This window comes from Molossus molossus, unplaced genomic scaffold (genome assembly GCF_014108415.1).
Source record: "Molossus molossus isolate mMolMol1 unplaced genomic scaffold, mMolMol1.p scaffold_m16_p_10, whole genome shotgun sequence".
Classification (NCBI taxonomy): Eukaryota; Metazoa; Chordata; class Mammalia; order Chiroptera; family Molossidae; genus Molossus; species Molossus molossus.
Genome location: NW_023425345.1, coordinates 2430834 through 2454409, shown reverse-complemented (window position 1 = coordinate 2454409; position 23576 = coordinate 2430834). Strand labels below are relative to the sequence as shown.

Genomic DNA, 23576 nt, shown 5'->3' with positions numbered 1-23576 from the left:
AGGAATTTAAAACATATATACATAATTTTATGTTCTGACTTTTTCTTTATTTATCATAGATATATTTTTCCATGTAAGTACATATAGTCTTTATAATTCATTTTAAATTTACTATAATTTATTCATTCTATTTCCTGTTGGATATTTTATTTTCAATTCCTTACTTTAATAAATAACATTGTGAAAAATTTTACATAAGGGTTTTTCCATATCTTAATTTTTAAAAAATTTTTTTTCTTTATTAATTATTATATATTTTTAAAGACCGGTAATTTTTCAGACTATGTGTTGGTTGTTATGGGGAACTTTTTTTTTAATCCTTACTCAAGGACATTTTTCCATTTTTTGTTCAGATAGAGTGGGAGGGAGAGAGAGGAAGAGAGAGAGAGAGCGAAACATCAACGTGAAAGGGACAAATCAGGTGGCTGCCACCTGCTCGACCAACCAAGGCCAGGGACAAACTGCAACCTAGGTATGTGCCCTTAGTGGGAACTGAACCCAGGTCTCTCTAGACTGCAGGCTGACACCCTAACCTCTGAGCCAAACTGGCCAGTGCTCTTTATTAATTTTTATTATTTTTATAATTTTATTTTTGTTACAGATGTTTCTCCTTTTTTTACCCCATTGACACCCTCCTCCCCATTCCCCCCACCCCGTTTCGGCTTTGTTGTCCATGTCCATTGGTTATGCGTACATGCATATAAGTTCTGTGGTTTATCTCTTCCCTCCCCCCACCAGGCCCTCTTCTAAGGGTTGTCAGTCTGTACCCTACTTCCATGTTTCTGGGTCTATCCTATTCCTCAGACTGTTATGTCCATTATATTTCACAAATAAGTGAGATCATGTGGTATTTGTCTTTTTCTGCTTGGCTTGTTTCACTTAGGATAATACTTTCCAGGTCCCTCCATTTTGTCTCAAAGAATAAGAGATATTTCTTTCTTGCAGCTGCATAGTACTCCATTGTGTATATGTACTACAGCTTTTTTATCCATGTGTCTACTGATGGACACTTGGGCTGTTTCCAGATCTTAGCTATTGTAAATAGTGCTGCTATGAACATGGAGGTATATATATTCTTTCTGATTGGTGTTTCAGGCTTCTTAGGGTATATTCCTAGAAGTGAGATCACTGGGTTAAATGGCAGTTCAAGTTTTAATTTTTTTTTTTTAATCTTCACCCAAGGACATTTTTCCATTTTTTATACAGATAGAGTGGGAGGGGTAAAGAGAGAGAGAGAGAATCATCGACGTGAAAGGGACACATCGAGTGGTTGCCACCTGCATGACCCAACCAGGGCCGGGGACAAACTGCAACTGAGGTGCGTGCCCTTAGCAGGAACCGAACCCGGGACCGCAGGCTGACGCTCTAACCACTGAGCCAAACTGGCCAGGGCCAATTTTTAATTATTTAAGGTAACACCATATTGTTTTTCATAGTGGCTGCACCAGTCTGCATTCCCACCAGCAGTGTACTAGAGTCCCCTTTTCTCCACCCTCGCCAACACTTGTTTGAAGCTTTGTTGATGGGGTAACCATTCTGACAGGTGTGAGGTAATACCTCATTGTTGTTTTAATTTGCATCTCTCTGATGATTAGTGATGTTGAGCATTTCTTCATATGTCTCTTGGCCATTTTTATGTCCTGTTTGGAGAAGTGTCTATTCAGCTCTTCTGCTCATTGTTTAATTGGGTTCTTTGTCTTCCTTTTGTTGAGTTGTATGAGTACTCTATATATTTTGGAAATTAACCCCTTATCTGATGTATCATTGGCAATGATGTTTTCCCATACAGTGGGTTGCCTTTCCACTTTGATGGTTGTTTCTTTTGCTGTGCAGAAGCTTTTTAGTTTGACAAAGTCCCATGTGTTCATTTTTTTCTTTGTTTCTGTTGCCTTAGGTGATGTATCAGTGAAATTCTGCTACGTATGATGTCCGATATTTTGTTGCCTACATTTTCTTCTCAAATTTTTATGGATTCACGGATCACATTTAAGGCTTTTATTCATTTTGAGTTTATTTTTGTGTGTGGTGTAAGTTGATGGTCTAGTTTCATTTTTTTGCATATAGCTGTCCAATTTTCCCAACACCATTTATTAAAGAGGCTGTCTTTACTCCATTGTATGCTCTTGCTTCCTTTGTCAAATATTAATTGAGCATAGTGTCTTGGGTCCATTTCTGGGTTCTCTATTCTGTTCCACTGGTCTATATGCCTGTTCTTGTGCCAGTACCAGGCTGTTTTGATTACAGTCACTTTGTAGTATAACCTGATACTATCTGGTATTGTGATCCCACCTACTTTGTCCTTCTTTTTCAAGATTGCTGTGGCTATTCGGGGTTTTTTTTGGTTCTATATGAACTTTTGAAGTATTTGTTCTAGTTCTGTGAAATATGTCGTTGGTATTTTGATGGGGATTGCATTGAATCTATAGATTACTTTGAGTAATATGGACATTTTAATGATGTTAATTCTTCCAATCCATGAACAAGGTATGTGCTTCCACTTTTTTATATCTTCCTTTATTTCTTTTTTCAATGTTCCATAGCTTTCTGCAAATAGGTCTTTTACTTCTTTTGTTAAGTTTATTCCTAGGTATCTTAATTTTTTTGCTGCGATGGTAAATGGAATTGTTTTTTCAGTTTCTCTTTCTGTGAGTTCATTATTGGTGTATAAGAATGCCGTCGATTTCTTGACGTTAATTTTGTATCCTGCTACTTTGCCAAATTCATTTCTTAAGTCTAGTAGATTTTTGATGGAGTTTTTAGGGTTTTCTATGTATAATATCATGTCATCTGCAAATAATGACAGTTTCACTTCCTCCTCTCCAATTTGGATCTCTTCTCTTTTTTCTTCATGTCTGATTGCTGTGGCTAAGACTTCCAGCACCATGTTAAATAAGAATGGTGAAAGTGGGCATCCCTGTCTTGTTCCTGTTCTTAAGGGAAATGTTTTTAGTTTCTGCCCATTGAGTATGATGTTGGCTGTAGGTCTTTCATATATGGCCTTTATTATGTCAAGATATGATCCCTCTATTCCCACATTGCTGAGTATTTTTATCAGAAATGGATGCTGGATTTTGTCAAATGCTTTTTCAGCATCTATTGATATAATCATGTGGTTTTTATTCTTCATTTTGTTTATGTGGTGTATCACATTTATTGATTTGTGAATATTGTACCGGCCTTGCATTCCTGGGATGAATCCCACTTGGTCATGGTGAATACTTTTTTTGATGTATTGCTGGATCCGATTTGCTAGTATTTTGTTCAGGATTTTGGCATCTATGTTCATCAGGGATATTGTCCTGTAGTTTTCTTTCTTTGTAGTGTCTTTTTCTGGTTTTGGAATTAGAACCATTCCATTTTATGGCCTCATAAAATGAGTCTGGAAGTCTTACATCTTCTTGAATTTTTTGAAATAGTTTGAGGAGAATGGGTGTTAGTTCCTTTTTGAATGTTCGGTAAAACTCCCCCGTGAAGCCATCTGGGCCTGGGCTTTTCTTTCCTGGGAGAGCCTTGATTACCTCTTCAATTTTCTTAGTTGTTATTGGTCTGTTCAAGTTTTCTATCTCTTCCCAGTCCAGTTTTGGGAGACTGTGTGTGTCTATAAATTTATCCATTTCAGTTAGGTTTTCGAATTTGTTGCCATATAATTGTTCATAGTAGTTGTTAACAATCTTTTGTATTTCTGTGGTGTCAGTTGTTACTTCTCTTTCATTTCTGATTTTGTGTATTTGGGTTCTTTCTTTTTGTTTCTTGGTGAGTCTAGCTAAGGGTCTGTCAATCTTGTTTATCTTTTCAAAGAACCAGCTCTTTGTTACATTGATCCTTTGAATTGTTTTTTTGGTCTCTATGTCATTTATTTCTGCTCTGATCTTTACTATTTCCTTCCTTCTACTTGCTCTGGGGTTTTCTTTTTGTTTGCTTTCTAATTGTTTAAGTTGTGAGGTTAGACAGTCAATTAGAAATTTTTCTTGTTTCTTGAGGTGGGTCTGTAGTGCTATGTACTTCCTTCTCAGAACTGCTTTCGCTGCATCCCATAAATTTTGTGTTGTTGTGTGTTCATTTTCATTGGTTTCCAGGAAGTTTTTAATTTCTTCCTTCATCTCCTCGGTAATCCATTTATTGTTTAATAACATGCTCTTTAGCCTCTATGTGTTCAAATGTGTTTGCATGTTTTTGTTGCAACTGATTTCTGGTTTCATGCTATTGTGACCTGAGAAGATGCTTGATATAATTTCAGTCTTCTTGACTTGTAGAGATTTAGTTTGTGTCATAACATGTAATCTGTCTTTGAGAATGTCCCATGTGCACTTGAGAAGAATGTGAATTCTGTAGTTTTGTGGTGTAATTCTCTGTAGATATCTATTTATTTATTTATATCCGCACCCGAGGATATTTTTCCATTTTTTGTACAGATAGAGTGGGAGGGAGAGAGAGGAAGAGAGAGAGAGAGAGAAACATTGACGTGAAGGGACACATCGAGTGGCTGCCACCCGCACGACCAACCAGGGCCGGGGACAAACTGCAACCGAAGTACGTGCTCTTAGCGGGAACCGAACCCGGGTCTCTCCGTACCGCAGGCCAACACTCTAACCCCTGAGCCAAACTGGCCAGGGCTCTGTAGATATCTATTAAATCCATTTGGTCTAGTGCTTCATTTAGAGTCTCTGTTTCCTTGCTAATTTTTTGTCTAGAGGATCTATCCAGTGGTGTCAGCAGGGTGTTGAAGTCCCCTGCTATGAATGTATTGCTGTCGATTTCTCCTTTGAAGTCCTCCAGAAGAGTTTTAATATATTTTGGTGCTCCTATATTGGGTGCATATATGTTTATCAAGGTTATATCTTCATGTTGGATAGATCTTTTCAATATTATGTAGTGGCCTCCATTGTCTCTCGTTATGGCCTTCATTTTGAAATCTGTTTGATCAGATATGAGTATTGCTACCCCAGCTTTTTTTCCCTTTCCGTTTGCTTGGAAGATTTTTTTCCATCTCTTCACTTTCAACTTATGTGAGTCTTTTGTTGTGAGGCGGGTCTCTTGTAAACAACATATAGATGAGTCATGCTTTCTTATCCAATCAGCTGCTCTGTGTCTTTTTATCGGAGCATTCAGTCCATTTACATTTAAGGTGATTATTGATATGTACTTATTTATTGCCATTTTTGTTTAGTGTGGTTATATTTTTCTTCCTATTTCTTCTACTAATTACAGCAGTCCTTTTAACATTTCTTGCAGTGCTGGTTTGGTGCTAATGTATTCCCTTAGCCTTTTTTTTTTGTCTGGGAAGCTATTTGACCTTCTATTTTGAATGATGACCTTGCTGGGTAGAGTAGTCTTGGATTCAGATCCTTGTTTTTCATGACCTTGATTACTTCATGCCATTCCCTTCTGGCCTGCAGTGTTTCTTTTAAGAAGTCAGCTGAGAGCCTTATGGGGGTTCCTTTGTAGGTAACCTGTTGCTTATCTCTTGCTGCTTTTAGGATCTCTCTTTGTCTTTAAATTTTGGCCTTTTAATTATTATGTGTCTTGGTGTGGGCCTGTTTGGGTTCTTCTTACTTGGGGCCCTCTGTGCCTCTTGAAGTTGAATGCCTTCTTCCTTCACCAAATTAGGGATGTTTTCTGTCACTATTTCTTCAAATATATTTTCTAACTTTTGCTCATTTTCTTCTTCTTCGGGGACTCAAATGATGCGAATATTATTATGTTTCCAGTTGTCCCACAGTTCTCTTAAGCTGTCTTCCTGTTTTTTAATCATTTTTTCCTTTTGATTTTCTGATTGGTTGATTTTTTTCTACCCTGTCTTCTAATTCACTGATCCAGTCCTCATCTTCCTCTGCTCTGCTGTTTAGAGCTTCCAGTGTGTTCTTTATTTCTGATAAGTCATTCTTGATTTCTTTTTGGTGGTTTTTAATTTCCAATTGGTTGGTTTTCAACATCTTTATGTGTTTACTCATGCTGTTGAGCTTCCTCAAGATCACGGCTCTGAATTCTAGCTCTGTTAACTTGCTTAACTGCTCCACATTTATCTCATCTTCGGGAGAGGTCTCTTGTTCTTTCATTTGGCTTTTGTTTCTGTGTTTCACCATTTTGGCTACCACCGTGGGCTTTGGAGCCTCCCAAATTTTCCCTGTGGGTGTTCGTGTTCTGCTGTTTGTGGCTCCCTCTCCCGGGTTTGGATGAGTGAGGGAGGACCCATGAAAAACACCAGTATCAAGTTCCACCTTCCTGGTTAGAATTGCTAGCCCAAGAATGGTTTAGTTATCCTCCAGCTCTTTGCCTGGACGCTATCACTAGCAGTTACTTGAAGAGCCTTGGTTTCTCAGTTGAATGAAAAACTCCCTCAGGTACTCAGTGTAAGGGGATTTCCTGAGGGTGGGGCAGATGCTGGTTGTTAGTGAGCCTCAATTTGCATTTCACTGGCCCACCTGGGTGGGGTTTAATCTCGGAGGGAGGGGCCGCTGCCTCTCCCCAGAGCCCTGGTAAAGAGCAAGATGGCCACCGTCCTGCGTGGCTGCAATTCAGCAAAAGCTCTGAGTGCCCTCCAAATCCCGAGTGTCCCTACACAGTTCCAGTCCAGTCCGCCCTCCCTCTGCCAGAGCCCAAGGTGTGGCTGTGGCTATTTTAGCGTCTGTCCCGGCTCTGCGCTATGGAACCGGTTGGGAGTGTAACCCCAAGGGCGTTGCTCACAGCTAAGGCCACTGCTGTCTGTGGGCTCCCAGTCCCCCTCTTGTGCCTCTGCAATCCTACCAGGATTGAGTCAGTGTCCCTGGTTATATGGTCCTCCAAGCTGCTTTTCTGTTGCTTTTTCCCGTCGATTTGTCTGTGTTTTAGTTGTAATTCCAGTTTGGTCCTGGGAGACGGCCTGTGTAGCTTCCATTCCCTCAGTTGCCATTTTGGAATCCTCTCTTTATTAATTTTTAGAGAGAGAGGAAGGGACAGGGAGAGAGAGATAGAAACATCGATGAGAGAGAACATCAATTGGCTGCCTCCTGCTTGTCCCCCACTGGGGATCGGGCCCACAACCTGGGCATGTGCCCTGACTGGGAATTGAACCAGCAACCTCTTGGTGCATGGGTCGATGCTCAACCACTGAGTCACACTGGTCAGGCCATATCTTACTTTCTTAAGATAGATTTTTAAGAGGTCAAGGTAGAATTTTGTTTAAGGCTCTTGACACATATGGCCATGTTGTTTTAATAAAAGATGGCTAATTAAATTTATTGTATTAAGCAGCAGTGTGAAAAAAGGAGACAACCAGACAAACACATCACCCTTGATATAATAATGCTAAAAAGAGAAAACCTGAATCTGGTGAAGCTCTCTAGGCTATTAGTAGGAAATACAGAGGATTATGTTAATCTGCACCAGAAGAATGCAATCAGCAAACTCCAAAAGGTGGAAAACTACACATGACACAACATCCTGGTTCTTCAACAAATAAATTGTTTATGAAGCAAAAGATAGAAGGGGTTATCTATAGCTTAAGAGGCTTCAAAAACTTTTTCTTAATTTTATTTATTAATTTATTTTATTGATTTTAGAGAGAGAGGAAGGAAGAGAGGAAGAGAGAGATAGAAACATCAATGAGCCCTGGCCGGTTTGGCCCAGCGGTTAGAGCGTTGGCCTGCGGTCCAGAGAGACCCGGGTTCGGTTCCCGCTAGGGGCACGTACCTTGGTTGCAGTTTGTCCCCGGCCCTGGTTGGTCGTGTGGGTGGCAGCCACTCGATGTGTCCCTTTCACGTCAATGTTTCTCTCTGTCTCTCTCTCTTCCTCTCTCTCCCTCCCACTCTATCTGAAGAAAAAATAGGAAAAAAAATAAATAAATAAAGTAAGGAAGTGAAGTCAGGATAGTGGTTACTCTTGGGAGAAGGGTGGGCATTGTAATTGGGAGGGAACATGGAGAGGGCTTCTTGGGTGACTGCCAAGGTTAAATATGGATGGTGGTTTTAAGGGTGTTCACATTATAATTATCAGGTTATACTTTTGCTTAATGGGTTTTTCTCTGTTTGTTTTATATAAATAATAAACATGATAAAAATGAACATAAGGGCAAACATTTGCTTCCATGTTTTTTCCTGTAGGAGAATATACATATTCAGGAAGAGATAGTTTGATTTTTTTGGTTGATGCTTCTAAGGCCATGTTTAAATTGGAGGATGAAGATGAATTGACTCCTTTTGACATGAGCATCCAGGTAAGACCACCTTTCTGTTTAAAACAAACCAATCCTCAAAGTACTAATATCAGTTTAAAAAATATGGACTCTTTGAAAAGTTTGTTTGTGAATGATAAATGGTGGTTAGCCTCCTAGAATGGCTATCTATACTGGCAGCTGAAAAAGAATAGCAGTGTTGGGAACAGGCCCCTTTTATTCTGGATCTGAACTAAAAAAATAGATTGAAGTATTTATAAAAATGACTGCTTGCCACGCAGGTTATTGTTAATGAGTAACATACTATAAATTGTGCATTTAACAAGAGAATTGCTATGGGGGAAGGCCAGTTAGAGGCTCAGGCAGGACATAGAGGGGTCACCATGATTGGTTTATTCCTCAGCTTTTCAGATTCAGAAACTTAATTTTGTCAGTGCCCCCAGAATTAAATAGGCCATCAGGACTGACCAACTCTCCTGAGACACTGATATACCAGATGCTGATATTAGGTTAAATGGGGAGTTAGACCTCTCCTGGAATACTGATGTTTTTAATTGTGTAATTAAGCAAAGTTTATTTCAGCACATGCTGTTAGTAGTTATAGACTTATTTTCAGGTCACATGTACTTATTGTTAGCTTAAACCTTTATTTCTTAATTTTATTTTTTTTAAATCCTTACCCAAGGATATTTCTCTGTCTATCTTCAGATAGAGTGGGAGGGAGGAAGAAAGAGAGAGAGAGAAACATTGATGTGAGAGAGACACATTGACTGGCTGCCTCCCGTACGACCCCAACCAGGGCCTGGGATGAACCACTACTGAGGTATGTGCCCTTGATCTCAGTCAAACCTGTGACTCATTGATCTGCAGGCCAACGCTCTACTGCTGAGCCAAACTGACCAGGGCAGCTTAAACCTTTTATACACGTAATTATTTTATAAATGTAAATCTATTTCTTAGAATTAAGCTACTTAAGGAAACATCAAGTGGCCTGTCCAAACCTAGCCAGTTAATTGTGTGACATCAGCAAGACTAATATCCAGGTTTTCTGATTTCATTACTGGGCTTTTTCCATACAGCAGAGTTTCCTCCTTGAGTATATATGTGTTTTTAATTTCTGACTTCTTATGGTAAGGACTACTTATACTTCTATTATATACCTATCACACTCTGCTTTTTGTTAAAGTGTAATGTATATGCCCATCACTCTCGCTGACTCATGAATTTCCTGAGGGTAGAGGTCATACTTTATTCTAATGCCATGCACACATTTAGCAAATACATATCGAGCACTATGTCCCAGGCACTTACAGAGTTTAAGTTTAGTGGGAAGTAAACATTAATTGAATTTTTTTCTTTATTGTTTTGAGAGAGAGAGGACAGGAGAAGGGAGAGAGTTAGAAACTTCGATGAGAGAGAAGATTGGCCGCCTCCTGCATGTTCCCCAGTGGGAATCGGGCCCACAACCTGAGCATGTGCTCTGACTGGGAATCGAATTGGTGACCTCTTGGTGCATGGGTCGATGCTCAGCCACTGAGCCACACTGGCTGGCATTAATTAAATTTTTATTTTTTATTCTTTCAGTGTATCCAGAGTGTGTACACCAGTAAAATCATAAGCAGTGATCGAGATCTCTTGGCAGTGGTGTTCTATGGTACCGAGAAGGACAGAAACTCAGTGAATTTCAAAAACATTTACGTCTTACAGGAGTTGGATAATCCAGGTCAAGAGTATTCTATGATTAATTTTTCCCTTATATGAGAAGGTTACAACCCCAAACAAAGAGATGTAGAGAAGGAAGCAGGTGACACCTTGCCTAAAAGTATGCTTCCCTCCACTAGGGGGTTCTTACTGGGATGTGGACTTTTGCTGTATGGGTTCAACAGCTCGGGTGAGAAAGGAACCTTAGGCCCTTCTTCTGTTGGCTTTGTAAAGGTGTCCACTGACAGCGACTTTTCTGCCCATTTGACTCCCTGTCTCTGATCAGGTGCTAAACGAGTGTTAGAGCTTGCGCAGTTTAAGGGGCAGCAGGGGAAGAAACATTTCCAAGACCTGATTGGCTATGGCTGTGACTACTCACTAAGTGAAGTGCTGTGGGTCTGTGCCAACCTCTTTAGTGATGTCCAGTTCAAGATGAGCCATAAGAGGATCATGCTATTCACCAATGAAGATGACCCCCATGGCAATGATAGTGCCAAAGCCAGCCGGGCCAGGACCAAAGCTGGGGATCTCCGTGACACAGGTGGGCATTTCCCCATTCTTTTATTTACTTTTATTTTTAAATTATTATTAGGGTTACTCCTCACCTGAGGATATTTTTCCATTGATTTTTAGATAGAGTGGAAGGAAGTGGGGGGGTGAGAGAAAAACATCAGTGTGAGAGAGACACATTGATTAGTTGCCTCCAGCACAGGGCTGGGGATTGAACCTGCAACCCAGCTATGTGCCCTTGACGGGGAATCGAACCCACTACTCTTCAGTCCTAGGACTGACATTAACCACTGAGCCAAACTGGTCAGGGCTCCCCCATTCTTTTAAATTGACAATTTTATTGTTTCTTTATAGCTGATGGCAAATGTTTGCATTTCACTGTTCAGAGTAAAATGAAAGAATAAAGTGAAGCTGGAGGAGACACCTGTGGAACATTCCCAGTGAAAATGACCAGGCCAGCCATGGCTGGTTTGGCCTAGTGGTTAGAGTGTTGGCCCTTGGACCAATGAGTCGCGGGTTTGATTCAGATCAAGGTCACGTACCTGGGTTGCGGTTCATCCCTGGCCCTGGTCGGGTCATGCGGAAGGCAACCAGTCGATGTGTCTCTCTCACATTGATATTTCTCTCTCTCTCCCTCCTCTCACGCTATCTGATGATAAATAGAAAAATGTCCTCGGGTGATTATTCAAAAAAAAAGAAAATGTCCAGGCCAGTCCTGGCCAGTTTGGTTCAGCAGTTAGAGCGTCTGCTCGTGGACCAGAGAGTCCCAGGTTTGGTTCCCACTAAGGGCATGTACCTCAGTTGCAGTTTGTCCCCAGTCCCGGTTGGGGTTGTGTGGGTGGCAGCCACTTGATGTGTCTCTCACATCGAGGTTTCTCTCGCTCCCTCCCGCTTTATCTGAAGATAAATGCAAAAATGTCCTCCGTGAGGATAAAAAAATAAACAATTAAAAAAAGAAAATGGCCAGGCCATTAGCAGTCTAAAGGACTCTATTAGAGCAAGATTTTCTCGATTTTAATGCTTATTGTGGATGGTGGTTATTTGAATATGTTGTTTGAAGTCATTCTAGCAGCTGATTCCCTTAGCCACTTTCTCTAATTCCTGAAATGCAATAATCAGTCTAGTTCTTAAAAAGCATATTTGAGCTTAACTGAAAAAAATTCTTGCTGAAAATTGTTTCCCCTCCCTTTTGTTATCCTTGACCCAGGTATCTTCCTTGACTTGATGCACCTGAAGAAACGTGGTGGCTTTGACATATCCTTATTCTACAGAGATATCATCAGCACAGCAGAGGATGAGGACCTAAGGGTTCACTTCAAGGAATCGAGCAATCTAGAAGACCTGTTGAGGACAGTTCGAGCCAAGGAGACCAGGAAGCGTGCACTCAGCAGGTGGGCACTGAGCCTGGGCTAACTGCCTGCAAGTCCCCTAACTGATCATAAACAATGCATGGCTTTGACCTCCCCGGTTACTTAACTCTAGGCTGTGCTTCTGCCTCACTGTGTCCCTCTAAAAATCTTGCTTGATTTCAGGATAGCACAAGTTATTTGCTTTTCTTCCCTTGAAAGCGCTGGTATATTTCTTCAGAATAACACAGCCCCCACTAAACAGTTGTGGCCTAACAGTATCCTCATTTGCTCTCACTAGTTTATTGTCTACTTCTTCTCTGTAAATTGGGGATAACAATAGTACTTGGTATAGAGCCAAAACTCAATAAATGTTAGTTATAGTGAAACCTTGGTTCTCGAACATCTCCCATCTTGAACAGTCGGTTCTCCACCAAGTTGTTCATGGAAAAAGTATCTCGGTTGTTGAACAAAAATTTGATTCTTGCTCAACAACTCTGTCATGCTGATAGCTCAGCATGACAAAAAGCATCTCTCAGGTGACAAACAAAGGAGAGAATGTATGAGTGTGAGTCAGTTTACTGTTAAACCTCACATTGTTAACATTTCAGGAAATTGTGCTGTGAATATTTTTGTTTTTCTGCTTTTGTTGCTGGCAAATTGGATGATTAATACAATTTCTTTTTAATTTATTGGGGTAACATTGGTTAATAGGATCGTGTAGTTTTCAAGTGTACATTTCCATGATACTTCTCTTGTTGATAATAGCCATTCTAACACATGTGAGGTGGTATCTTGTTGCAGTTTTGATTTGTATTTCCCTAATTGCTTGTGAGGTTGAACATCTTTTTTTAATCCTCACTTGAGGAAATTTTTCATTTATCTTTAGATAGAGTGGGAGGGAGGGAGAGAGAGAGAAACACTGATGTGAGAAACATCGATTAGCTGCCTCCTGCATGACCCCAACCAGGACTGGGGGCTGAACCACAACTGAGGTATGTGCCTTTGACTGGAATCGAACCCACGACTCTTTGGTCCACAGGCCGATGCTTTGAACTTCTGAGCCAAACTGCCAGGGCCCCAGCACCATTTATTGAAGAGACTTCCTTTTCTCCATTGTTTGTTTCTGGCTCCTTTTAAAAAATTATCTACCCATATGTTCCACTGATCTCTGTCTGTTTTTCTGCCAATACTATGATGTTTTGATTATCGTAGCTCTGTAGTATAATTTAAAATGAGATAGTGTGATACTTCAGCTTTATTCTTTTTTCTTAGAATATTTAGCACAAGCCCTGGCCGGTTTGGCTCAGCGGTTGGAGCGTCGGCCTGCGGTACAGAGAGACCCGGGTTCGGTTCCCGCTAAGGGCACGTACCTCGGTTGCAGTTTGTCCCTGGCCCTGGTTGGTCATGAGGGTGGCAGCCACTCGATGTGTCCCTTCACATCGATGTTTCTCTTTCTTTCTCTCTCTCCCTCCCGCTCTATCTGAACAAAAAATGGAAAAATGTCCTCAGGTGAGGATAAAAAAAACAAAAAACAAACAACAACAACAAAAAGAATATTTAGCACAATTTTAAAACATAAAGAAGCCATGAAGAGTGTTGATGTTGATAACGGTGTGAAAGTGCTCATGAAACAATGATCACAGGCAATTGAAGAGGCAGAAAAAATGTTGTTAATTTGGATAAACAAAAAACAGTTAGCCAGTGATAGCCTTTTGGAGGCAATGATAAGTGAAAAAGCAAAGATGCTGCACGCTGACCTCCTGAAAGACACCCCTGGAACGAGTGCTGAAAGTGATTCGTGTAAGGCCAGTAGGGGTGGTTCGATACATTTAACAAAAGAAGTGTTTATTCATAGATTAAACAGTACGTTAGACATATATACAACATTTCTAACATATATATATGTGTATATATATGTACACACACACACATACATACATACATATATAAGAAAAGATAAAACGGAATCATTTGGGGATCTGGAACGGATTGATTCAATGTATATTATTTCTAATGGGAAAAAATTATTCAGTTTTCAAACAAATTGCTTCTTGAACAGCCTTCTAGAACAAATTAAATTAGAGAACCACTGTTACCATTGTTAAAATTGTGTTATTCTGCCCTGGTTGGTTTGGCTCAGCGGTAGAGCGTCGGCCCGGGTCCAGAGAGAGACCCGGGTTCGGTTCCAGCTAAGGGCATGTACCTCGGTTGCAGTTGTCCCCGGCCCTGGTTGGGTCGTGCAGGTGGCAGCCACTCGATGTGTCCCTTTCACATTGATGTTTCTCTCTCTCTCTCTCTCTCTCTCTCTCTCTCTCTCTCCCCCTCTCCCTCCCGCTCTGTCTGAACAAAAAATGAAAAAATGTCCTCGGGTGAGGATAAAAAAATAAATAAAATAATAATAAAAAAAATAAAATAAAATTGAGTTATTCTGATTTCTTATAAACTTGAGACCAATAGGAAACCAATTGTTAGATTATCTTCTTTTAGAGAGCTTTGGCATTGGAATCCTAAGGGCTCCTCAACATTTCTTTCTAAAGAGCATCAGGCTTTCATTTTAGACTAGTTTCCTCAGTACAGGAGAATATGACCATTGGTGATTTTGAAACAGTTTTCAAGAGCTTACTGGTCCTCTACTAGAGGACCCATGACATTACTGTAAGGAACCACAATCTAGCTCCTTGCTGCAGTCGTACTGTTGTCATTGCTATCCTTCCCCTAGGAACTTTCTCTTCCCTCAAAAAGGCACCCTGTTACCTCTTCCCCCATTCTGAAATGATGACGTATTGTTACTATGACAGTTTGGAAATCTACACATTTTGGTGAGGGTGCATAAAATAGAGACAGATTGCTTGGATTCTTGTGCTAGTCCCTCTGCTGTGTGGCCTGAGGCAAGGCATGTAACTCCTCTGAGCCTCAGTAAAATGGGAGCAAAACTGATGCCTCCTCATTGGACTGCTGTAATGTTTAAATGGGATAACCTAGGCACAGTGCTTGGCACATAGAGATTATTTATAAATGTTAGCTATTCTTACTATTTTGTGAAAGTGTCATTATAGGATATTTGATATGAGTAAAAATACGTTGGAGCTATTTGAGAACTAATAATGCATTAGGTCAAAGACCTAGAAAATTATTACACTGTTCTTGCTATAATCAAATAATATAATTACTTTATTGCATGGTTATTATGTGCCAGGCATTGTCCTGAGTTCAATGACAACTTATTTAATTAATTTATTAAATTAACTTACTTCATTTTTAATGACAACTCTTTGAAGTAGATTGAAATCTACCCATTAATAACATCTAACCTTAAGACATTTCAGATGAAGTTAAACATATCAAGCAACTTGTTTTGCACTGTGGGCTTCCATATTTTCCTTGATAAGTTATGACATAAACTATGATGTTGTAAACTGTGATGTTATACTGTAACTTTACCTTAACTTAGAGTTATGACATTTTCAAAGTCGAAAGGTACCTTATAGTTCATAAATGTGAAAATGTGAGACTGGGTGGAGGCAGTAATGGATTTGCTCTTTTGGGTTAGATATAGAACCAAGGTCACTTGAAGCTTGAGTAGACCACATTGGCCAGTGCTTTTTTCCGGGATGCTGAAATTCAGAGGACACAGCAGTTTTTAAAAATTACATTTGAAGATTGTGCAGCTTTTTAATTGGTTGCATTTATTGTCAGCTCTCCTACAGCAGCCTTTAGACAACTGAGTTTAACTGAGTCAGCCAGAATAATTTAAAATAGGAAGCCACCAAATGGTTGGTGTTATTAGTAATGCCATCGGTTACTAGTACTCACCTGGGGCACATCATGCATTACCAAATTGATCTGGAGGCATAATAGGTGTCTGCCCCAGGAGCCAACATTTATAGTTAGGACTCTGTCCCAAAGCAGTGTTCTTTCCACCATGTGAACCACTATACCTTTGTAAATTGTTTAACTAGTTGTAACTTGTTAAAAATGTTATCTTCTTTATTTTTATTTATTTATTTATTTTTAATGAATAGTTTCTTTTTAAAAAAATATGTTCTTATTGATTTTTTAGGGAAAGAGGAAAGGAGAGATAGAAACATCGATATGAGAAACATGCATCGGCTGCCTCCTGCATGCCCCCTATTGGTGATCGAGCCTACAACCCAGGCATGTGCCCTGACTGGGAATTGAACCGGAACCTCTCCATGGGACGACACTCAATCCACTGAGCCATACTGACCAGGCAAAAAAATGTTCTCTTCTTTAAATTCAATACTCACTCATGCCTGGCCAGTGTGGTGCAGTGGTTGAGCACTGACCCCTGCACCAAGAGGTCGCTGGTTCAATTCCTGGTGAGGGCACGTGCCCAGGTTGTGGGCCAAATCCCTGATGGGGGGCATGCAGGAGACGGCCAGTCAATGTTCTCTCTCATCGATGTTCCTATCTCTTTCCCTGTCCCTTCCTCTCTCTTGAAAATCAATAAAGAAAATAAATAATAAATAAATAAATAAAATAAAATCACTCACTCTGAAACATTCCACAACAGTAAAGATTGAGTTACTAATTGGACACTTTTTCTTCTTCTTCTGTTTTTTCTTTTTATCCTCACCCTAGGATATTTTCTATTTTTTTTTTTTATCCTCTCCCGAGGACATTTATCCATTTTTTGTTCAGGTAGAGTGGGAGGGAGAGAGAGGAACAGAGAGAGAGAGAGAAACATCGATGTGAAAGGAACACATCAAGTGGCTGCCACCCACACAACCGACCAGGGCCCGGGATAAACTGCAACCGAGGTACGCGCCCTTAGCGGGAACCGAACCCGGGTCTCTCAGGACCGCAGGCCGACGCTCTAACCGCTGAGCCAAACTGGCCAGGGCAGATATTTTCTATTTATCTTTGGGTAAAGAGAAAGGGAGAGACAGGGAGAGAGAGAGAAACATCAATGTGAGAGGGACACATTGACTGGTTACCTTCCGCATGACCCCAACCAGGGCCAGGGAGGAACCGCAACTGAGGTACATGCCCTTGGCTGGAATCGAACCCGGGACTCATTGGCCTATGGGCTGATGCTCTACTGCTGAGCCAAACTGGCCAGGGCCTTTTTTTTCTTCTTGATAAAGGTGTTTAAAGCCATAAATTTCCTTCTGAACATTGTTATTAGCTGTATTCGCTACCTTTTGATATGTTGTGTTTTCACTTTCATTTAATTCAAAGTAATTTTAAATTTTCTTTGTGATTTTGTCTTTGACCTCCTGGGTTATTTAGAAGTATATTGTTTAATTTTTTTTTTTTTTTTTTATCCTCACCCGAGGACATTTTTCCATTTTTTGTTCAGGTAGAGTGGGAGGGAGAGAGAGGAACAGAGAGAGAGAGAGAAACACCGATGTGAAAGGAACACATCGAGTGGCTGCCACCCGCACAACCAACCAGGGCCGGGGACAAACTGCAACCGAGGTACATGCCCTTAGCGGGAACCGAACCCGGGTCTCTCCGGACTGCAGGCCGGCGCTCTAACCGCTGAGCCAAACCGGCCAGGGCTATTGTTTAATTTTTAAACATTTGAGGTTTTCCCAGAATTTTTTTTGTTGTGGATCTCTAACTTAGTTCCATTTTGGTTAAAGAACATACTTTGTATGATTTCAGTCTTTCTGGATGTATTTAGACTTGTTTTGTGGCCCAGCATATGGTCTATCCTGGAGAATGTTCCAGATGTGCTTGAAAAGAATGCATAACGGGCCCTGGCCGGTTTGGCTCAGCGGTTAGAGCGTCGACCTGCGGTCCTGAGAGACCTGGGTTCAGTTCCCGCTAAGGGCACGTACCTCGGTTGCAGTTTGTCCCCGGCCCTGGTCGGTCGTGCGGTGGCAGCCACTCGATGTGTTCCTTTCACATCGATGTTTCTCTCTCTCTCTCTGTTCCTCTCTCCCCCTCCCACTCTACCTGAACAAAAAAATGAGAAAATGTCCTCGGGTGAGGATAAAAAAAAAAAAAAAGAATGCATAACGGGTTACTTTCGTGTTATGCCTTTTTTCACAGTATCATATTGTAAATATTTTGCACATTGTCATTATTATGTAGCACACTTTCTAGATGTCCTGTTGCTTCTTACAATGTTGGTATGAATATTCTGGAGCAATATGTCATAATAGATATGTACATGAGTTTTGAATCAGACTTACCAGAGTTTATTTATTTTAGTTTTTTTAATCCTCACCTGAGGACATTTTTGCATTTATCTTCAGATAGAGTGGGAGGGAGAGAGGAGGGAAGAGAGAGAGAGAAACATCGATGTGAGAGAGACACATCGACTGGTTGCCACCCACATGACCCCAACTGGGGTCGGGGACAAACTGCAACTGAGATATGTGCCCTTAGTGGGAACCGAACCCAGGACTCTGGTTCGCGAGCCGACGCTCTAACTGCTGAGCCAACCTGGTCAGGGCAGACTTACCAGAGTATAAACACCAGGTTTTATTGGTTTTCTGCCCTTAAACCACTTAGATAACATCTTTGAGCCTCAGTGTTTTCATCTGTAAAAAGGATAATGATAAGATTTTTGGGTGGCAAGCAATAGAAACTTATTCTTGACTAATTTCAGTATAATCAAGCAAAATTCTGAACAGGGTGGGTAGTATAGTAATCAGAGGGGCACCAGGAATCTAGATAACAAGAACTAATGACAGTGTTTTCAAGGTGCTACTATCAGAAAGCATCCCTCTGACCATGTCCTTCTTTGGCCACTGCTTATGACCCAGACTCTCAAGAGAATAGGTCTGATGGCTTGAATCTGGGTCAGATATGCCCACCACTTGGCCAGGGTAGGATATAGCACTTTGATTAACATTCCCCCAAAACTGAAGTGGGGAAGGGTGATTCCCAAAGAAAAATTGGGGTTTCATCATTAAAAGAAGAGGGAAGGGATACTAGACAAGCAGAAACAACAAATAATACAGTACTTATAGGGTTATTATGACGATTAAATAAATGAATAGCTGTAAAGGGAATGGAATAGTGCTGGGCTCAGTAAAAATAATCTCTTTGGTTTTTTTTATTTCTCACTTATTTCTTCCACTTATTATCGGATAGAGTGGGAGGGAGAGAGAGAGAGAGACAGAGAGAAACATTGACATGATAGAGCCACATCAACTGGTTGCCTCCTTCTTGACCCCACTAGGGCCGGGAACAAACCGCAACCAAGGTATGTGCCCTAGACCAGAATCGAACCCGTGACTCATTGGTCCACAGGCCGATGTTCTAACTGCTGAGCGAAACCAGCCAGGGCAAAAATAATCATTTTTATTACAGTACATTCTTTATCATTATTTTACATAGTTAATATATTCTGAAACTAATTTTTGTGGTATAGACCCTGAGATGGTTTTACAGCAAACTCTACTGTATTATTAAAATGAGTTGTATTTATAGTCTAAGTTTGTTTAGAATTATGAGAGAGAATAAAACAAATTAAGGCTTGAGTGTCATTGAGAAATTTTAGATAGGAAAATACAATCTTTCAGTCTATGCTTTTTTATTTTTCTCTCCTCTAGGTTGAAGTTTAAGCTCAACAAAGATATAGCGTTCACTGTCGGCATTTATAATATGGTCCAGAAGGCTTTCAAACCTCCTCCAATTAGGCTTTATCGGGAAACAAATGAACCAGTGAAAACCAAGACTCGGACATTTAATGTAAATACAGGCAGTTTGCTTCTACCAAGCGACACCAAGAGGTCTCAGGTAGGCCTGCCTACTTACTGAATTTTGTCTCATTGAAGTGTTAACAGAGTGGGGAGACAGTGATCAGCCTAACCAGTTAACTTTTCATGTTCATCTTTCTAGCCAAGCTGTTAAGACAGAATCATTACCCTGAAACTATGGCATCTAGATCAGTGATACCATGAGAGCTAGGAAGTTTAGAGCCAGTGTTTGAAAGAAATGCCAGTGAAAACTTTAGTCCTTGCCCTGGCCGGTGTGGCTCAGTTGGTTGGGTGTCATCCCATGCACCAGGTTTGATTCCCTGTCAAAGGCTCCTGCTCCAGTTATGGGTTCTTCATCTTCTCACCTTTGTTTAATCTGTGGAAGGATTTGATATCTAAAATTAAAGTCTAATGAATCATCCTTTCTTTTTTTGCAAAATGTGGGAAAGACTCTGAAATTATATATAAGTTCAGGACCTAGCAATATCAACTAAGTGACTAAAACTAGATATTTTGATTCAGCTGGCGAGATGATTTTTGGGGCACAGATTTCAAGCCATAGTGTTCTTCCCTGCTTTCTGAAGGAGAGAAGAAGAAATTTATTTTCCATTTTGTTTTTTTTTTATCCTCACCTGAGGACATTTTTGCATTTATCTTCAGATAGAACGGGAGGGAGAGAGGAGGGAAGAGAGAGAGAGAAACATCGATGTGAGAGAGACACATCGAGTGGTTGCCACCCACACGACCCCAATTGGGGCCGCAGACCAACTGCAACTGAGGTACGTGCCCTTAGTGGAAACCGAACCTGGGCCTCTCTGGTCCGCGGGCCGATGCTCTAACCGCTGAGCCAGACTGGCCAGGGCTATTTTCCATTTTGTAAGTAAGTAGTTTCCCATGTTGGTTTATTCATAGAAATCTCTTCAGAGTCACTTGGTTTCTTTCTGTTTTTTTTATTTTATTTTTTTTGATCCTCATTCGAGGACATTTTTTCATTTTTTATTCAGATAGAGCAGGAGGGAGAGAGAGAGAAACATCTATGTGAAAGGGACACATCGAGTGGCTGCCACCTGCATGACTAATCAGGGCCGGGGACAAACTGCAACCGAGGTTCATGCCCTTAGCGGGAACCGAACCTGGGTCTCTCTGGACTGCAGGCCGGTGCTCTAACCGCTGAGCCAAACCAGCCAGGGCTCTTTCTGGTTTTTAATCCTCACCTGAGGACATTTTTGGAGAGAGGAAGGAAGAGAGAGAGAGAGAGACAGGGAGAGGGAGAGACATTGATGTGAGAGAGAAACATTGATCGGTTGCCTTCTATATGCGTCCCAACTGGGGATTGGACTTGCAACCCAAGTATGTGCTCTGACTAGGAATCAAACCAGCAACCTTTCAGTGCATGGGTCAGTATTCAACCAACTGAGCCACACCAGCTGGGCCTGAGTTTCTTTCTTGTTCCAGTGTCCCTAAAGAAAATTTTGAGGGGTCTGTTTTTCATAAAACCCAAATTTGACTCTGTTACTAACTTCTCTTACTAATTGCATGTCTAGGATCAAAACGCAAACATTATAGTTTGGACGTAGTACTTGCTTGTGTGTGTGTGTGTTATCTACCTCCCACACTAACCAAGACCCAGCACACTACGTGACGTAGGTCCTCTCAATAAATATGTGTAGTTTGATCATCCTTTGCATGTCAGGGGTGAGCGCTCAGTACATGGTAAATGAGGGAAAGAGCCCTGGTTTGTTTGGCTCAACGGGTAGAGTGTCAGCCTGGGGACAAAAGGGTCTCAGGTTCGATTGCCGGTCTAGGGCACATACCTGGGTTGCAGGTTTGATCCCCGGCCCTGGCTGAGATAGGGGTTGTGTGGGAGCCAACCAGTCAATGTGTCTCTCTGACATTGATATTTCTCTCTCTCTACCTCCTTTCCTCCCTCCCTTCTCTATCTCAAAATCAATGGAAAATATCCTCAGGTGAGGATTAACAAAATGAATGAATGAAAGAAAGAGAAAGAGGAAAGAAGGAAAGGGAAAGGAAAAGGAAGGAAAGGAAAGGAGGGAAGAAAGAAAAAATAATTGCTTAAAGAGCATGGTTTTTGGCACCAGACCGATCTGGGTTTCAAGCCCAGTTCAGTTGTATGACCTGGAGCAAGTTACCAACCATTGAGCCTTAGTTCACTCATCTGTAAAACAGTTTTGACATCTACCACTGAGGATTATAACAGAAGATACATTGGATGACCAACTTAAAGGACCTGCTGGGTACTCAATAAATGTTAATTTCTGGTGGTAGGGGGATGATGTCTCTGGGGAGCTGAGCCATACTTCTGCTTAGAAGAAAGCTGGTTTTGACTTGCTAGTGTTATGTGGCAACCATTTCCCATCTCCAGCAGCTTGTCTATGTGGCCCCTCCATGTTCCCCACTTTTAGATCTATGGGAATCGTCAGATTGTACTAGAGAAAGAAGAGACGGAACAACTAAAACGGTTTGATGAACCAGGTTTGGTTCTCATCGGTTTCAAGCCTCTGATAATGCTAAAGAAGCACCATTACCTGAGGCCCTCCCTGTTCGTGTACCCTGAGGAGTCCCTGGTTAATGGTAAGTGGTACAGACCAAGGGTAAATGAATTAGTTGTACACATGGTAACCTGCTGAGTCACATTTCCTAAAGGGGTGCTGCTTGGAAACTGTATAGGGTGTGTTACTGGGATATTTTAAAAAAGTGTTATATGCTCTAATAAATTTTGGAAATATGGAACTAAACTAAATGAAAGAGACTTCTTTAGGATCCATAATATGCTGATAAACATTACGAATGTCCAGGAGCGGGTATGGAATTCATATTTTAAAACTTACTTCTAGCCCTGGCCGGTTTGGCTCAGCAGTTGGAGCGTCGGCCTGCGGTACAGAGAGACCCGGGTTCGATTCCCGCTAAGGGCACGTGCCTTGGTTGCAGTTTGTCTCTGGCCCTGGTTGGTTGTGCGGGTGGCAGCCACTCGATGTGTCCCTTCACATCGATGTTTCTCTCTGTCTCTCTTCCTCTCTCTCCCTCCTGCTCTATCTGAACAAAAAATGGAAAAATGTCCTCGGGTGAGGATTAAAAAAAAAAAAACTTACTTCTGATGGAATTCTTTCGAGGCATCAGAGAGACATTTTGAAAACAAAACAAACTTCTTCCCTATTGTTGGCAATTAAAGGTGACATGAACTCAGCCATTGTGTTTGTTTTGCTGTCCAGACCTAAATTCTTCTGTGCTATAGCTAATGAACCCCCTGATTTGACCTTATTGGTTTTCATTAGTACTGGGGCTTATGTCATTCGCCTAAAGAAAGTGAACTGACATTAGTAATTCACACCCCTACCTGGAGTAATTGAGGCATCCAGTCTCTCATTCCCTTCCACGCCTGCTGCTCCCACTTTCCTCTCAGCTCTGGGTCCATCACCCCTTACCTGTTGAACTATCATAAGCCCTTTTAAGAAAGCGGAAGAAAATTGTAGGCTTACAGCATGGGCTAAGAGGAGGAAAGGAGACACCTTTAGGATGTAGACCCCTAAAGGGATGTTTGTTTTCCAGGGAGCTCAACCCTGTTCAATGCTCTCCTCACCAAATGTCTGGAGAAGGAGGTCATGGCAGTGTGCAGATACACCCCCCGCCAGAACATCCCCCCTTATTTTGTGGCCTTAGTGCCACAGGAAGAGGAGCTGAATGACCAGAAAATTCAAGTGACTCCCCCAGGTATGTGGAAGAGATATTTTCTGTGCTTCTGAACCTTATCAGGCTTTGGAACTACTCATGGCTGACTGGCGGTACCAGAGCCGCCAGGGATGGGGCCTGGGAAGTGTGTGTTTGAGGTTTCACAGGTGAGTCTGGTGCACATCTGCCAGGTGTACATGTGCTGTCGTACAAGGCAGCTCTGTAGCCAAGGTTGAGGGCTGACTGCACAGGGACTGTTTGCATGTTACTGACACAGGTTCATGGGGTCTGACTGCTGACACCTTTCTTTACTAAAAGCCATTGTTTGGCACCCTTGTAAGGTTTAATGTTTGGTTTATCTCCTGTGTACACCAAGGCAGAAAGGTCTAGTAGAACTACCAGGGGTTTTGAAGTCAGACTTGACTCTATCTTATGCTATGTATCTGAAAGCTTACTTTCTTTTGTTTTGGGCCCATCGCTGCCATTTATTAGCTGGCCAGT

General features: G+C 41.3%; 1 protein-coding gene across 2 annotated transcripts in view; it reads left to right on the top strand.

Moving 5' to 3' along the window:
- The window catches only part of XRCC6 (X-ray repair cross complementing 6), a 38505-nt gene that overhangs the window by 2073 nt on the left and 12856 nt on the right, over positions 1–23576 (top strand). For both annotated transcript variants that reach the window (XM_036251294.1, XM_036251293.1), the window contains exons 3-9: positions 8079–8191; positions 9734–9872; positions 10137–10391; positions 11568–11751; positions 19242–19428; positions 21812–21980; positions 22956–23117. In XM_036251294.1, the coding sequence (XP_036107187.1) occupies positions 8079–8191; positions 9734–9872; positions 10137–10391; positions 11568–11751; positions 19242–19428; positions 21812–21980; positions 22956–23117 (1209 nt within the window). The remainder of the gene's footprint in view (positions 1–8078; positions 8192–9733; positions 9873–10136; positions 10392–11567; positions 11752–19241; positions 19429–21811; positions 21981–22955; positions 23118–23576) is intronic.